This window comes from Trachurus trachurus (assembly GCF_905171665.1).
Source record: "Trachurus trachurus genome assembly, chromosome: 8".
NCBI lineage: Eukaryota > Metazoa > Chordata > Actinopteri > Carangiformes > Carangidae > Trachurus > Trachurus trachurus.
This window is the reverse complement of record NC_139905.1, coordinates 23,793,273-23,811,031: the sequence shown is the minus strand read 5'-3', so window position 1 is coordinate 23,811,031 and position 17,759 is coordinate 23,793,273. Positions and strand designations below refer to the sequence as shown.

The following is a 17,759-nucleotide window of genomic DNA, read 5'->3' as shown; positions in this document are numbered from 1 at the left end:
AAACACACTCATCACATGTTGGGCTCCACTGGCCACTTCAGTCGACACGTGAAACAAACGGGAGAGTTTAACGTACAGCAGATTAAAACATCAAAGAAGGCCTACACTGCTCACTTGAAAACACCCAGCCTCTTTCAGCTTGTTTCTTAGATTAGACTAACCCCCACAAAAGAGGCCTAAATGTTGCCTCTCTGTACACACAGCGCACTCCCATCCCCTCTCATGGACAGAGTCTGTGTCGATACAAGTCCTCTTAATCAGCTCCGATGAATTATTGAGTAGCCTTTTTATATCAGATCATGACCCGTATTCTGCTCGCTTGAAGTGAATGTGCTGCCAATATTTTTTTTTTTTTTAAGTCGTCCCACATAAGCTTCCTGTTCGCTCTCTAATGGTTGAACGGGATTCTCTCTCACACACACACACACACACACACACACACATGCTGCAGAAGCTTCGATGGAGCTCTTCAGACTGATACTCATTTAACAAAATGATGGACGAGGTGCTCGTGCAGCGCGGCACATAATGTGAATCCGAGGTGTGAAGTTTGAACTCACACCACACTGTGGATTTCATCTTAGTGCATTTTTTTTTTTTTGGTTTGACTTCTGATGTGCACACGACCATGCAGCGATGCTTCAGAACACAGCAGTCCCTAGACGGCACCGAGCGGAAGTTAGTTGGAGATAAAATATCTGATGGAGTTTTATTGCTGCTTTCATTAATGCAGATGCTCAGAGCCAGACAGACACAGGAGTTGCATTGTTGTCTCATTAGAGAGCACATGGGGGGAGAGAGAGACAGAGAGAGAATCAGTAGGAAGAGGGGATAGGATTATGAATCTCCTTAGCCCCTGCTGTCTCCTCTCCTGGCCTGTTTATCAATGACGACTGCAAACACTGTGTCTACGAAATCTCTTAAGCTCTGTTTGGAGACTTTTGGCAGACTTCTTTTCCCGCGTAAGCTTCTGGCATCAAACTGACACTAAAAATTGACAAGATGCTTAAAATATACCATTAGTGCTATATATAAATAAAATCTGCTGGCAATGTAACCGCACACGTTATTGATCTAGAATGAAGGTGCACGTTAAATTCAGCATTACACTAAAAAACAAACTGGGTGAAACATTAACTGCATTGTGACATTTGGCAGGTACGCTCAGCAAATACACCGAATATGACTCTACTTTCCAAGGTGACGGTCGGTAAAGTGTGCGATTTCGTTTGGAAAAAGCTCAAAAAAATCATCACCACAAATGTAATCCGGCGCTTGACAAAGAGCTGCGAGTGCCACCATCATCGCCAACAAATCACCTCTGTATTTGCATGGAGGCGATGCTCAGCTGTATCCATCTTCCAAACTGTTCATTTGGACAGTGATTGCTCGCTCTACCACCCAGCTATGCTCTAACGGACTGCTGAGAACGCTATCACAATCCTCTGCATAGCACTAGTCAAATCAGCTGTAGCAACTGCAGTTTTCCAGCTAAGTGGGACATAACATTCACATCATTGTCCATTTTCCCACTGCCTCCCTCCAACCACATGGTCGAGACAATGCTAGAAGTGTGGTTCCTGTGTTCATAAAAAACTGACATGTACAGTTTTTCTGGTCATTACAGTAAAAAGACAGCGGTAAGCCATGTGTCAGGAGGCAGAGTTTGCACCCGAGACGTCCATTTTGCTGCGTGGCAGCTGTGACAGGTTTGACAGACTACCTGGGCTTAAGTGCCCATCTGTAGATAGGCTACAGAGGTCACATGTGTGCCAAGAGCACAGAGCAGAATGGGTAATGGGTCCTGGGTTATGAGACCAGGTCCCAGGTGGATTTCGCAGGTATGGAGCCATAACCTTGACCGTACAGCGTGCGCACACACGCGTAGACACACGCGGTATAAATTCAAACTGCTGTCAGCCAAATGATAGGAAAGTTAATCAGAGAAAAGGGGTCAATTGCTGCAGGACCTATGACGGATAGATGGACAAAGTGACTGCAAGTGCGCGCGCGCATGTGTGTGTTAGTGCGAGAGAGAGAGAGAGAGAGAGAGAGAGAGAGAGAGAGAGGAAAGTGGGTGTGAATGTGAATTTTGCTGCAGACTCAAATTTTCATTCCTACACATTCCACAAGGGGATGAGAGACACTGCCAGTCTCTGTCTTTGGAATAACAGCAGATAAAAATAATTACACTGAGAAAAGGGCAATGTAGTCCGTCTCTTCATGTAGATTACTTTATTGATCTACATATATATTCCTCTCACACACTCACTCACACACTTTCTCCGTCTCTCAGCTCCTTTAAATAAGAATGTGGAGCAGCACTGAGCAGATGATTTGATAGGCAGAAGTGGCCACTCTATCGAGCGGACAGAGGCTAGAGTACAAAACTATAAGGATGAAGTATGGAGATTCATTTTATCATGTGAAGTGAATTATTAGACACTGCATGAAAAGATCTGAGGGAATGTTTGTGATTTTATTTCACATGCATAAAATGCATCAGAGAATTAAAGGCTTGTGGGGGGAAAAATGACTACAATAGGATAAATGGTGGTGAGGTGTTAGGGAAATTACAGATCTCTGATAATCCCACAATATCCATTTAAATTCTACCTCACCCCACATACACACACACACATACACAACCACAAGCATATAAATACTGGGATAATGACCAAAAATCTTAAAGGTGAATATCTGCATCAATAATAAGCATCATCCAAAACATGCAACAGCAACAGCATGTGTGGATTCAAAGCACTGTACTCACCTATTTAACCCTTAACACTGAGAAATATTAAATTTAATCGATTTTGGAGGCTGGAGAAATTGTAAGAATCATGGCTATTACATCAACTAATAGACAAAGACGTTGCTTGAGTCTTTAATCCGCGTTAGTGAAATCCCATTAAGATTCAATAGTTGAAAAAGAAATATTCAAATCAGCTTCAGTCCCATTACAAAAAAAATGTCAAAAAAGTGTCCCGAATTTAAAACAGTTTTTGATAATTGTTAATTATTTTTTCATTTAGAATCAAATCCAGGATTTAAAGGGTAATTCCACAGGAAAACGGCTATATCCAGAGTGCCTTTATCAGGGTGACGCTTGCTCAAAAGTCCCACTTCCCATTATCTTCATGTAATGAAGAGGAGAGGCATTAAATCTCCTTCAGGAAAAAAAAGAGTGGAAATATAAAAGATGGCATGAACAAGGAAATGAGTTGTGTGGTTTGCTTCACTTTGCTATGCATCTGTCTATTGCTGTGCCTCTGTAGCTTTCACACACACACTCACACACCACAAAATTATTCAGTTACTTTGCAGCTTTATACTTCTGAGCAAAGCAGTCTAATTTCTAAAATTCAAAAGATTTTTCATGAATAATCTGCAGCATGTATTTCAATAAATGGAAATAGTCAGGCTGATGATAAAAAATAAAATAAAATCACGTCACCGAAATGCAAAAATAAATAGCAACTCCTCTCTGAGGCAAGCAAGTCAATGTCAATGACGTGCGAGTGATAGGACATGAGATTTTTTAGACGGCAAATGAAAAAGAAAACAACATGGAACGACAAATAAATCAATAAGTGGATCAATTCAGAGGGAGTGAGAGGGTGGAAGTGATGGAGAGAAATAGATGCGGAAAGAGGTGATTAAAGAGATGAAAGCTTGAAGCAAAGTGAGTGAGAAAAGTGAAAATTATGGTGGAGGAAAAAAAAGGGGGAAAAAATCCTCTGGATGATGAAGCCAGTTTTTTTTTTCCTAGTCCATTCTCTTTGAGTGCTTGTGTGTGTCTGTCTGCGGGAATGAGAGTCAGTTCGGAAAGATACGAGACAGAGAGAGAGAGAGAGAGAGAGAGAGAGAGAGAGAGAGAGAGAGAGAGAGAGGGAGTGAGAGACCGAGAGGAGAGAGGAAACGAGGGCAGAGGAAAAGAAGGAGACAGGAGTGTATAAACACAGATGATGCCCCGACGGAGCGGACTGAGCACTGTTGCTCATGGATCAGGCCTTTTCTCAGTTTGACCTTCACCTGATGAACATGTAGGGAGGGAACTTAAACGCACCTCGGTGTGCTAATGGTGTAAATTTCCTCTGCAGAGCAGACATGGCGCTTTTTTTGACGTCTCTGAATGTGCATGACAGGAAACAAAAAGGACGTGTGAAGAGAAAGTGGAGGAGGAGGAAGAGGAGGAGGGTGGTGGTGGTGTGTGATAAAGGGGCATTTCAGACATTTTAATGAAAGAAGAGACTTGTGTGCAACAACACAGACATGACAAGGCAGTCAAAATGTGTCTCCGTGATGACGACTGGAGAAGGTGCTTGCTTGATGAGTCACTGTGGTCTCGGTGGAGGAGAACAAAAAGAAAAAACAAGTCAGAAAACACAGATCATAGTATGCGAGGGGAGCGTGACGTGATGATGACATGGCATGAGGCAACAATCAGCTGAGAGCCGGATGAGGGGGGAGCGAGAGTTGGACTGTAGGCCTAAGTGCGTGTGTGTGCATGTGTGTGTGTGCGCGTGTCCAGGTGTGCACCCCACACAAAACACCTTGCATACACATAAAAGGAACAAAGACTTTGAGACAGACACTAAACACTAAATAGACCTACCTATGGTTAGATTTAAGAATCGCCCAAAAAAGATGCATAGGATGGTAGGAGGAAAAAAGAGAAGGGGGGAAAATAGGAAAAGGTACAAAAGTGAAAAAGGCATAAATAGAAAATACAAGCAAGCCAATTAAAATGTCTCTAGTAAAGCTTTTTAAAGGAAATTAAAACACTGGTGGAGTCAAAAAAGTAGCCAAAGTTACAGGGTGGACAGTGAGTGGAGTGGTGGGGAGGAGGGGGAGGAGGAGGAGGGAGGAGGCGGTGAAGGGAGGAGGGAGCGTGGGCTGCACAGGGAAAGAAAGGGCTGGAAGTGATAGCAGTGGAGAAGGAAGGAGGAATGAATGAAGGGGGGAAAAAAAGAGGATAAAGGGGGGCAAAAAAATCCCCCTCCTCTTTCTCTTTCTCTTTTTCTCTGTCTCTCTGCCTCTCTCTCTCCCTCCTTGTCTGGCTCATAAATAGAAGAAATTGTTGACCAGGTAAATGGCGAAATAGATGAGAAGACAGAGGACCGAGAGAGCAAGCAAATGAAAAGGTAAAGCACCTCCCAGCAGCGCGATGAGGAAAAAAAAGAACAAAAAACGAAAGATAAAAGCAAATACTCCAGTGGCCTCCGTTGTCTCCAGTCTATATGTGGAAGGGGGGATTGGCTGTTGCCAGTTGTTCCCCTTCCCCGGCTGCCTTCTGCTTTCTTCTGTCTCTCCTCCCAAAAAAGACTTCCCATCCAGATGACAAAAGCCACAGATGTCCTCTCCTCTCCTCTCCTCTCCTCTCCTCTCTCTCTCTCAACTCTGGTCTGACATCACGTGCCACTCACACAGGTTAGACATTGTTGCAGCAGCAATGCACAGTATCATCAATATTGCTCAGTGGGAGAAGAAGAAAAAAAAGGCATTGGGGCTGCTGCTAGTCAAGCTCTGCCTGCCTCATGAGGAAGGATACTGAGCTGGAATTGCTCTGTCTCCCCTCTCCCGCCCATCCCTGCGAAAAGATGGGAGGAAGGGAGGTGGGCCCACTCTCTGCATTAGTATTCATTGAAAGAGTGTGAGAGAGAGAGAGAGAGAGAGAGAGAGAGAGAGAGAGAGAGAGAGAGAGAGAGAGAGAGAGAGAAAAAAAAAAGAGGAGGAGGAGGAGAGGGGTGGCTTCCAACAAATGTCGAGGAACCAAACCGGTGTGTGAAACTGATAAGAGACTGGCTCCCCCTAGAGTCAATTATCAATACACAAGCTGGAATAACTGGAAACACTGGGAGCAAGCAGAGCGACGGCCTGTGACGTCTTACGACCTGTGACCTGGCCTCAGAGCATCCGACCACCTGCCGTTTGAACGTCAGAGGAGACAAATCGCTGCTGCTTTCCCTTCTGCATCACTGTAAATCCATGTTACAGAGTCAGTCTGTGTTCATCCTGACGGGTGCAACGTGAGAGACCTTTTGCTCTGACATCACTGTTCCTCCAGTGGCATCTTTTCAACAACACTGGACACTGGAAGCAAACACTAAAAGGACTTTTTTCCGTTCACATCCGTAAACGCTGTGAAGCAAAGCGATCATGTTTCTCCGCATTCTGCCCTAAGCCAAACTCAGTGTTGCCATGGTGACAGATGACCGCTCCAAAGTGTCCAAATCAAAGCAAGTAGCAGACAAAGATAGGTTGGTAAAAAGCTCTCTTCAAAAGGACAGACTGCAGTGTATCTCCACACTAGTCCATTGTCTGTTTATGCCTTCTGGTTCAACACAGACCAAATGAGCATCATGAGTCACTGAAATCATTACATTTCATGAAAACAAAGACAATAGAGTGTGAGGTAAACCATAGCCTACTGATTTATTTTCTCTTCCTGGAATAGGTTAATGTCAGTTTACTTCCACAGCCAACCCTGCGGTGCATTGACGGTTTTGTTCTTTCTATAATAAAATTGTTATTTATAGTAAAAGGAAGAAAGAGACAGAGGAAGGCAGAGAGGTGCTGACAGATCCTGAAACGAAACACGATTACAAATCCACACAGTCCTCTCAGTCTCCACTGCTCACCCGTTTATCAGACAGCAATTACTTCACTCACAATCCCACTCAAACCCAGCCTTATGTATAATGACAAGTGGGGACGGGTGAGACTGATGAGCCAAACATTTCAGGCAGGTTCCGCTTCTTTTTTTTCTTTTTCTTTTTTTGAATAAATGTATGAGAACATTAACAAAATTACCTCATGATGAATGAGAAGGTGCAGTCCATGTGAATAGGGAGAGACGGAGACAGCAGCTTTCCTCTCCTGTGGCTGGTGTGGGATGAGCCCATCACAACAGACAGCACCAGACTGGTTCTGTGACACATTTAACAGCTTCTGCTCAAGCTTTGGCCAAGTTTCAGACATCTGTGAGAAAACAACAACAGGGAATCAGTGAAGAGAAGACAGGGCCATAAATGTCACAGTCTACATGTACTTCACCTTGTGGCCTATTCATATTATTTTTCCTTAATTAATTACATTGCCTTTTCACCTGTGGTCTCAGGAACAGCCACTATAGTTTCTGCTTCAGTAAAACAAGTAGGTAGGCCTATGGTTCAGCTTCAGTGGCGGTTAGGCTAATACTTAAATAGTAACTAAAGATAAATGAAGGGCATCAGTTGTTTCTGTAAAGTGTTTCATTGATGTATTAAAAGAACTCTATCAATTAAGTGTTGGCATTTGGGGTGAACCAACGGTTCACAGCTAAGTTTAATTGATAAACACGGGATTAGCAAACACACACCAAGGAGCTCAATGGAGCCATTTTACAACCTGACACATTCACTTTTGTGCACCAACGCCGTATATATTTTATATTTTGTATATTATTACCTTTAAACTCTCGTCAGAAGGTTTTAGTAATGAAGAAGCGTCGTATTTGTTCTGATGCTGTTGTCTGGACGGGACACACCGCCGCCCCGTGGTCGACCCCAGCCACTCGATCGACTGTGCTGCGTGGGACTGATCGCGCCTGGCTCGATTCATCCGCCGAGAAAATCACAACAACACCGTCGGGGCTCAGACCATAGGGCTCAGACATGGCAGCGCTGTCGTCGCCTCTGAGGGTCTGTCGAGGGATACTGAAAGAGCTGCGGGCCGTCCAGGGACCGAGTTACAAACAGTCTCTGGCATACAACTATGTCCTGGACCAGTTCCGTAAAAATAAGGCGAGTTACCAGCGACCGCGTTTCACCTCATGTTGGCTAAGCTGCACAGCTAGCATTAGCTAACCCGACACGTCTTGAATCATAACGTTGGTATTTTGTGTGTTACGTGAAGAATAATGTTATGTTTCTTCCGTTTAAAATAAAGGGAAAAAAGAGGGGCTACCCAGTCTGACCCTGCACTGTTGTTTTTGCCTGCGTTGTTATTCTTATAAAAGACAGAGTTCAACGCAAGGTGACTGTGAGGCAGAAGGACACGCTAACATTAGCCAGAAGCCAATGCGCCTCGGCACAGCTCAGGGCGCAGGTGTTCATCCACCCTGTAACTTTATTGGTTAATCAACTGTCCAGGTGCGCACTCATATCGGAGTGTCTGTCCCCTGCGTTTAATGTAAACTCAAACTGAATAAATTCACTGTTATTATTTACCCATCTCGATCAATTTCATGAAACATTGACAGTCCAGGAAGCATTTATAGATGTTTATACAAGTTATCAAGGACTTAGTATCCATTTGTTGAGGCAAATAGGTATCTACATTTAGAAAATAATAATAGATTTAAGAAGTTCTGCACGACCATGTTCTTCCTCACTCGAGCAAAGTAGCCTACTGCTCAAACTTGTAAATTTTCAACCACCATATTCATTTGGCACTGAATTGATATTTCACTTAAAGACAGCATTAAGTTTAGTGATCTACTATTCACTTATATGATTTGTGCAACAGATCTTCGTTTTGAACATGCATCACACGTCTGTTCATTGATCATTTCAGTGCAAGTCCTTATGAGTCCTCACTGTATGTTTCTCTGTTTACACGATACACAGCTGCCTGTTGAATTACATGGATGGGGGTTAAAGTATATAGGCTTACAACCTGTATTATTCACGCTTGGGAGAATGTAGCGTACATAGTGGATGAATGCATGTGTAGTCAGTGAAGCACAACAGCTAGGAGGAACTCTTGCTTGTCACTGTGTATTTGTCCCAGCTCTGAAAAGACCCAAAGGCATTATCATGTACATGTGAAGCTCTGTGGGGACTGGAGCAAATGCTTACTGTCTATGTAGCTGTTACAGTTGATGAGGAGAAAATAAAAGCGTAGTGTCAGGAAATCCTGGCACATCTGTTTATGTTGTACTGTGTTACTGGAGCTCCATATTGTCCACCAGCCAGACCTTTAGGCTTTTCATTATAAATATTAATGTGTGTCATTTTTCCTCTCCATGGTGACTGGCTGTCATAAACAAACAGACAGAAAGAAAAAGGACCTCCGATGCTGTGTGAGCCAACTGGCCACCATCATCCAATTATGTTATGATCTGGGTCACTGTTTGATCTTCTCTTCCCATGCCCACAGGTGACAGGAGAGAGGTACTGCCGTGCCCAGCAGGAGGCACAACATGCCTCACACACATACCTGTGTTTGCTGGCGTCCACCAGAAGCCATCTAGCTCTGCACAATCTTTACCACGGCAAGGGAGAGCGCAGCCCAGATGAGGTGGCGGGCCTGGTGGGGCTCAGGTTGCCCACTCAGCCTGGAGGTAAAGGCTGGGAGAAGTGAGGACAAGGGGAGGACAGGACACGCAACATCTTGAAAACTCTTCCGAAATGACTTTTCTGTGGCTGAATCATCTGGCCCCGCACATCTCACCTCACATTAACCGCTAAGGGATACATGTTTGACCAGAGTCTGAAAGACTGGAGCCCGTGCCGTGCTGTTACAGACAGCTTTGGGGCAACACCTGTTGTGTTGTTCGACCAATGTTCATGGGGGGGAGTGTATGATTATAATCTCATTTGAGTGTATTTGAAGCAACTGTGAAAGTATTATCATAAAAAGTCTGTTGTTGAGCTGTAAATGTACTGTACCCCACAGCTTATCCACAACACATATTTGTTTTTTTCTGTTGAAGCATCTTTTGAAAAACTAAGGACATTAAAAAACACAAATTGAATTTTTGTTTAGGATTAATTTGTCCTTTTAAAGTATGAATTGCTTTGTGGTTTAAGAACTAGATTTCCCCTATTCACAAACTTGTTTGTATATTGATTTAATAGTAAGTAAATTAATCTCTTACTATTTCCACATGGCCCTAAGCAGCCAGGTTAAGTAAATGTGTATCACACAATCCATCATATGGATAGACTTTCAGAGTATTTACTTATTTTTCAATGTGAACATACAAAGTCACATGGGCTTAGTCAAGTCAATCACATAAAAACAAAATTGTGTTTCACATGTCCAATGCTTGGAGGTCAGTTCAATTCATAAACAATAAATAAGTAAAACATGAATAAATAACAACAGATAAAATGGGCAATGCATAAAGGAGAATATGATACTTAAAATAGGTGTTTTCACAGGCTTTCTTTCTCTCTTTTCCATGCTTTTGCAGAAGTATATGATGAGGTGGACATTAAACAGGAACCTGTGTACAGTCCAGTGTCAAACAACACGTACAGAAAACCATCAGCTCTGTCGGGCTTTGTTGCTGATGGTCTTGTGCTAACATTACAAAAATATTAATCTGAATAGCAAGGGCCTGTAGGTCATTGCTATTGGATTGACTATTCAAGCAAGGTTGCAGGCAGCGTAACGCAACTACACATGTACCAAGACTGTGTTAATGCCTTGTGCATCGTAGGCAGATGCTGCAAAATTATGTAATGGGACAAAAGGAGAAGCCTGAAAAATCCCAGCAGCAAAGAAGAGCAGTGGTAACAAAGAAACTGTCACCGTGCATACTGCAGAGACACTTAAAACAATTTGCTTCACAACAGCACAAGCTGCAGCCTCCAGTTACAACATACTGCTCATGTACTGTTGAATAGTATGTTGCAGGGAGTATGGCTGGACTCTCTCTCTCTCTTTTCCCCGTTCTCTCCATCCACATCTCCCTCACACAGTTTACCTCAGTTTTTCTGGCCCACTGTTACCAAACCACTTTTTTCATTAAATCTACCCTTCCCGCTTCCGCTTACTCTTCAGTGGTGACTAACATTGCCTTCAGTGTGAATTTAAATAGACCAACCCTTAAGCCAAGCAACGCACAGTGACACAGGGAGTAAGACGTGCACCCATGTGCTGCCCCAAATGAACACACGCATGCACGTACGCACACACACACACAGGCAGGAGTGGAATGAAAGCCCAATGCATACTGACAAACCAAGGGCTTTGTGTCAAAAATTATATTACATAAAGGAGCAGGATGTAAAATGTGTTTCTCCACACCCTACTGTTTTACGTGTGCTGGAACAGACAGCCATGACAAACAGAATGAGAGGGCAACTCTAACAAAACCTGAGTGTCAGTGAAGGTTACTCCACTTTTCTGCAGGGAGACTTAAGACCCAGACTTAAGTTATGCAAGTCGATGCATTTTTAATGTCAGTGCAACCTGAACACATATGGGGAGGGGGTGTTTGTTATAAGCTGCTGTCATTTTGATGGCCCACTTTTGGTGAATGTAAACGTTTTTGAGTGAAAGGTGGTGACATGAGTGAGCATCAGGCTGGTGAGAGGAAAGAGCAGAGGAGGAGGAGGAGGAGGAGGAAGAGGAAGAGGAGGAGGGCGGAGACAGTCCACCCGCCAGAGTGGAGGCTGATGTGTTCACTCCTTGGTTCAACAAAGGGGATGAGGAGTCAGCATCTGTAACTTCTGTCTCCAAAAGGACCAGAGAGAGAAAAAAAAACGCATCAGCTGCGTTCAAAGCGCGCGCTGTTCTCTGGAGGAGATTTTGCGCTTTGAAGCATCTGGACACCGTTACTGTTGCATCTTTTTGTCTTTTTGTTTTGTTTTTTTAATTTTTTTGGGGACAAGGTTTCTCCAGGAGTTGGATGACCACATAAGTGTGTAACGGCTGGTCGGGAGAGCAAGTTGGCAGCAACACAAAGCAACAAGGACGAGAGGGAGGAGAAACAAACCAGCAGAGGAGCGGAGAGAGGAGAGGTGACCTGGCCGAAGCGACATGTTTGGCATGATAAAGAACTCGCTCTTCGGAAACACCGAGGAGACGGAATACAAACTGCTGAGCAGCGAGACCAAGGTAAGCATCGCATTGTCGTGACGCCTGCCACACACAACAACAACACAACAACAACCTGGATCACTGATATATTCAAGAAGTCATTTCTCTGCCTCTCTCCGAGGCTTTTGGCGCGCGTCTGTCATTACGCACAGCCAACCTGCTGCGTCGTGCGAGGTCTCTCCCCCATCGTGTTTGCATGAATATGTGACCCAGCACTTGACTCCAAGTGTGGGTTATGTTGTGGCAATTTTGTGCAAAACTGCCGTGAAATTAGCAGTGTTTTGCTGCTCCTGCTCCTGTCACAGCCCCTGCAACCATGACTGACAGCCTGCCACTTAATTACTTGTGACCTATAAGGCCGCCTGCTGAGCCGCAGTGTGGGGCAAAGGGGCAAAGCAGCAAGAGGTTCCCTGCCAATCAACAAGATGAGGAACGATGGAGGTGATTTTTGTGTAAATACAATAACACATACACTTGAATAAGGCCAGAAAGGATTTGTAAGGTTTCATTTACTCTTGCACCCAAAATGACACACTTTTTATTCCCATTATGACATTATGATCTGTATTTTTTATTATATTCTATTGGAGGCTGCTGTGACACAATAATTTCCTGCAAGGGATTAATGAAGTACAGTAGCCTACTATTCTATTATGGATGTGTGTCTGCGTGCGTGTTGAACCACAGGGGTCATGCTAACTGACCCCTCAGTGCTTGTGGTTAACCCATGGGCTCATATATGGACTTGGTGTGTATACTGATACACTGACCATGGCTGATGAGGACGACATGGAAAACTGACGTCACAGAGGGAGGAGGAAGGGCCTTTCCATGTCATCGACCCCGCTGCTTAACATGTTGTGTTTGCTTATGTTTGATGCGTGCACATTGGTAGGATTCCAGCGAGCTCAGTGATGTGTGTTGTGAACCGAAGGAATGCCTAACAGCCATTTCGAGGTTCTTCTCCTGTGCCCTCTTGACCTACAGTACACTACTGTAAATGTGCATCAAGCCATGTAATGTCACGGCTGGCATGCGTGGCTTTGTGTGTTTGTCTCTGCGCGAGCGGCTATAACTTTTCACTGGGAGACAAAAGGATTTCCAGCCCAACTGACCAGACAGGCAGCCATTCAAATGACCCAACCTGACATACAGCCCACAGAAAAAGGCAGATCTGTCCTGACACTGCACACTAACAAGTCCCGTCTGGAGCTGAAACTCAAAAATAGGACACCGAAAGCAAACAAATAGCTGCTTTTAATGATTTCAGCCACTCATACTCACATTTGAACCACTGTGTCACAGAGATGTCTCAGAAATGTTTACTTGTAATTGTAATTTGCTGAACAAGAACCATGATGGATCGAGGGTAAACGGCATTAATGTCCAGTGGCCACGATTCCTCTAAATGTCCATTAACCAGTGTTGAGAAGTCAAAGCTCAGAAGCTTCATCAAATCTCTGGACTTGACTGATGTTTAAACAGTGGGTATCGAAATCAGAGCTCGACACCTGATCTGTGGAGCACCTGCCTGACTCTGACACCCTACACCCTTAATTAAAACTGACACAGAATACAGAAGAGCTGACTCTTCAGGGCATACACACACACACGCATACAGCAACACACAGGTGAAATCCTGTTAGAAGTTTGCACATGAATCTAGAAGATTATTTTAGCAGAAAATGAAATGACAAGGCAGTTTAACAGCCACAGCGTTGATTATACCTTTGGTGTGCTTTCCTTATAGGCACAGTGTAATTATCGCTGTATAAGCTGGCATAAGACAACAGCTAAACACACACATGCACACAAGCAGAAGATGCACGACAGACAAACTAATTGCACCGCTTCACAGAACTTCAGACTTCTGCTTTCTTTTGTGTGTCATCCATACACAATGTTAATGGTGGTCCCACTGACAAGCCATACAGAGCAAAAGCCTTGTAATTACTATGCAGGGGCTCCGGGTACCTGTCACAAATTGGAACATCCATGATAACATAGTGTTATCTTGTTGAGGACTGACTGTGGCTGCTGTGTCTGATTACAGGACCACTTCACCGGTCCTGGGGGAGGTGTGTGTGTGTGTGTTTGGAACAAGATGTGGTGGACGAAAAGTTGTTAACAACACAAATAGAGCAGTCGGAGGATATTTAGAACTGACCCAGGAGTCACAAATAATTCATGTAGAAGAGGACGAGGTAATGGTTTGCATGCTATTCTTAGATTAGATTTTTTTTCTAACAATAATTTATATGTTTTATAGCGGCCAGTCGTTTTTTATAAGTAACTTTATCAGGAGCGAATGGCAATGACGTTATATGAAGTTAAATGACGATGCTCAGAACGTTTCATAAACACACACAGGGACGAGTGGGCTAAAACACCACGGTGTAACCATGTTAGAGGAACGAGGAGCTGTATTTGAAGCCTGCCTCACAGTCTCCACGGCAACCAGATTCCTTCAAAACCTATTAAAGTTATTGCTCAGCAGCGTAGTTGAGTGACTGTGCTCCACATTAACCCCACTTAATCATATTTAATGCAAAACTGTTGCATCATATTAACACTGTGTGTTTAGGATGGGGGGGTGGGGACGAGTCATGTGTAGCCTATTTGTGTGTACGTGTGTGTGTTTTGCCTGTGCGCTGTTATGTAAGGCGATGCATTGCTTCCCCTATTATTCTCTGTAAGCTGACCGAACCCTGCAGAGCAGAAGAAAAAAATTAAATCAAATCAATGTGAATATGTTTCATCTGCATCTTATTATTTGGCTGCCCATGAAGGCTCCACGCACACACACACACACACACACACTGAACCCTCCAAGTGTTAGTTCAGGTCTTTCATCCTTAGGAGCAGATTGTCAACATCACTGTCAGGGGTGAATCATATCTAATCTTAACCTCTCTCCTGCTCTCATCCCCAGGAAAAGAGCAACTGTGTTTGTGTATGATTTGTGCGCGTGGGTGTGTGCGCATAAGAGCAATTTCTGCATTTTTTGCATTTGTGCACGGCAGCTGAGGTTGACCTACTGATGCCTGAAAGCCACACACCCACACAAACACACACACACACACACACACACACACCACCTCCTCCCTGATTTCCCCTTCCTCCCTCTCTCCCTAGGATGGAGTGAGCTTTGAGGTGCGACGGTACGATGCTGCCAAATACGCTGTCGTCTCCTCAGAGGGACGGAGTTTTGACCAAGTGACGGGGGAGCTGGTGAGGAAGCTGCTCATGTACATTGGTGGGAGCAACGAACAAGGTACAACAATCAGAGAGCAAGACGCCCTGGTGTTTCAGTGCACTAAGATTATGTTCATTCCCATCATAGGATCTGATGTGGCTTTTAAGTCCCAGGGATAAGAAAAATATGAACCAAGAGTGTTTTTAAAAAGATATGAAATGGATAATTTATTTAATCTAAAAGACAGATTTTCATATTCTAATGAAAGCAACGGAGCAGAAACACACTACATTATTAAAAGAAGTCTTTTCACTGATCTTGGCCTCATCCCTTTTACATAATTCATCTCAGGTCTATATTGAGTGGGTGACTTCTAATGAAGAAAAATGTGTATTTTTCTAGTGTTTAGTGTAGTTTTTCATCATTTATTTATTTTCATCTAAACTCATCATTATCTTTACTTTCTATCTGTTTTTGTGAGCGGTTTTGTGGGTGTTTGGGCTGAAAGTAGTTTCCTTTCTTATTTAAGATGGCTGACCTAAAGGTGACTTGGCTCCATTGGAGGATACATTTGAATAACGCTCAGACACTAATGTCCTCTGAGTTCATGTTTCCCCACTTCAGGTCAACAGACAAACATAACCTCGGCCGACTAAAAGTGCAAACCAGGCCTCAGTGCAGAATTATCATTTAATTTGTCTGCTATTTATAGATGTGAAATTTACATGGCCTGTTTTTTTTTCTGTTTGTTTTTTTGCAGTGTGAGAATAAAAAAACGTCCTTATCAGTGTTGGCATTTGCGTAATGATATTATGTACTCTACACAAAAATCACACAAATCCTGACCTTCAGGTTTAGTTAGTTTGCTTTTCAGGAGTCAAGTTGATAGTGGAGTTACTCTGCTCCTCTTTGTTTAAACCAGCTTTTTCCATCTCCATCCTCTCAGGGGAGGCCATGGGAACAGCAGCTCCCATCATCATCACGGTGTACCCCCGCAATGATGGCGTTCTGTCCCGCCGGCTGGTGGTCGCCATCCGTATCCCCTCCACCTACCAGATAAGCCCCCCGGCTCCCACTGACACCACCATCAGGGTTGAGGAGCGGCCCGGCATGACTGTCTATGCTCTGTATGTGTCCATTCAAGTGTATGTGATGGATAGATAGATAGATAGATAGATAGATAGATAGATAGATAGATAGATAGATAGATAGATAGATAGATAGATAGATAGATAGATAGATAGATAGATAGATAGATAGATAGATAGATAGATAGATAGATAGATAGATAGATACAGGTGCATCTAGATAAATTAGAATATCATGGAAAAGTCCGTTACCAATTAGTTCAAGTCATATAGCCCCAACGAAGTATTGAGTGGATATAGATGGACATACTTTTAAGTAGGCTAACATTTCCATATTAAAAATGCTTTTATTAATTGGTCTTTTGTAATATTCAATTTTTTGAGATACTGAAAGTCTTCCAAGCCATAATCATTACAATTAAAAGAAACTTAATAAATTAAGACATGACATGTTTAATTCTGTTGGTAATGGATCTATATAATTTGTTAGTTTCACTTTTTGAATTGAAATACTGATATAAATACGTATTTTCCATGATATTCTAATTTATTGCACCTGTAGATAGATACAGTAGATAGATAGATAGATAGATAGATAGATAGATAGATAGATAGATAGATAGATAGATAGATAGATAGATAGATAGATAGATAGATAGATAGATAGATAGATAGATAGATAGATAGATAGATAGATAGATAGATAGATAGATAGATAGATAGATAGAGACCAGTGAGACCTCATTACAGAGACACTTCAATTATCCACATTATTTAGAGCTTCCCTGTGTCTTCTTTGTGTTCGCAGGCAGTTTGGAGGCTTCGCAGCCGAGACCGAGTACCGAGCAGAGGCCTTACGTTTGACACGCACCCTGGGTGAGACGGCCCCCTTCCAGCGCAAGCAGTACTTCTGCTGCAGCTACGACCCACCACTCAAGCCTTATGGACGCCGTAACGAGGTGTGGTTTCTACAGGACGAGCCGTAAGAGGCGTTTGGATGTGCAGTCAAATCACATGCTGAAGTCTTTATTCAACCTTAACAACCCTCTCACACCTGACAGTCCTGTAGCTCTAACAGTGTTTGATTGGTAAGAACAATGCGGTGACCTGATAGGCCTTTGAACACAGACAGAGATTACCCACGTTGCCTTTACCCATCTAATCTTCTGCTTGTCACACATACAGTATAGTTGCCAGACCGAAGTTAGATGCTCAAGCAATGGAGCAATGTAGAATACAACCACAGTGCAGTAGCTTTCTCTCATTTCATTATCACCGTTTTTGTTTCTAATCTAATGTCACTGTTGTAGCTCAGAAACAGAACATGTGTAATAAGGGTTTAATGATTAAAGGCTTCTAGGTAAGGGGAAATAGGTATTTGACACAGTACCTTTTATTACTGGTGTGAAAGAAAGAGCAACTCAGTGGATAATCTGTTGTTAAATAGAACTGAACAGATTTTATTCGTCCTCATGTTTGTCCGTAAGGGTAGATTAAGTCCCTGTAGAGCCCCCATCTCCCTGAAGAACACACAGTAGGGCTTTGCACATCTGTAATCTAGTTTTTACAATATAGTGGTGGCTGCTGTAAAGAATTAATATTAGAAACATGGTAGTAACAAGCACATGTCCTTTTCCTGAGTCAGGAACTGGAACGCA

The 17,759-nt window shown here is 43.2% G+C and overlaps 2 protein-coding genes across 2 annotated transcripts; both read left to right on the top strand.

The window, feature by feature from the left end:
• The first annotated feature begins 7,652 nt into the window (after window positions 1–7,652).
• Window positions 7,653–9,742, top strand: fmc1 (formation of mitochondrial complex V assembly factor 1 homolog). Its single transcript, XM_083976659.1, has 2 exons — window positions 7,653–7,787; window positions 9,145–9,742. The coding sequence occupies exons 1-2, from the start codon at window positions 7,659–7,661 to the stop codon at window positions 9,346–9,348; spliced, it is 333 nt and encodes a 110-aa protein (XP_083832785.1). The 5' UTR covers window positions 7,653–7,658; the 3' UTR covers window positions 9,349–9,742.
• Window positions 9,743–11,757: 2,015 nt separating this feature from the next.
• LOC310989567 (heme-binding protein 1-like) lies at window positions 11,758–17,087 on the top strand (the record flags this gene model as incomplete). Its single annotated transcript, XM_083976667.1, has 4 exons — window positions 11,758–11,835; window positions 14,953–15,091; window positions 15,960–16,140; window positions 16,910–17,087. 4 exons carry the CDS (start codon window positions 11,758–11,760, stop codon window positions 17,085–17,087), a joined length of 576 nt encoding a protein of 191 aa, XP_083832793.1.
• Between the last annotated feature and the right edge of the window lie 672 nt (window positions 17,088–17,759).

Excerpts from the sequence above, each read along its gene's own strand:
- fmc1 (XM_083976659.1), top strand. The coding sequence starts at position 7,659 with ATGGCAGCGCTGTCGTCGCCTCTGAGGGTCTGTCGAGGGATACTGAAA. Across the intron at positions 7,788-9,144 it reads ACCAGTTCCGTAAAAATAAG|GTGACAGGAGAGAGGTACTG; the intron begins GCGAGTTACCAG and ends CCATGCCCACAG.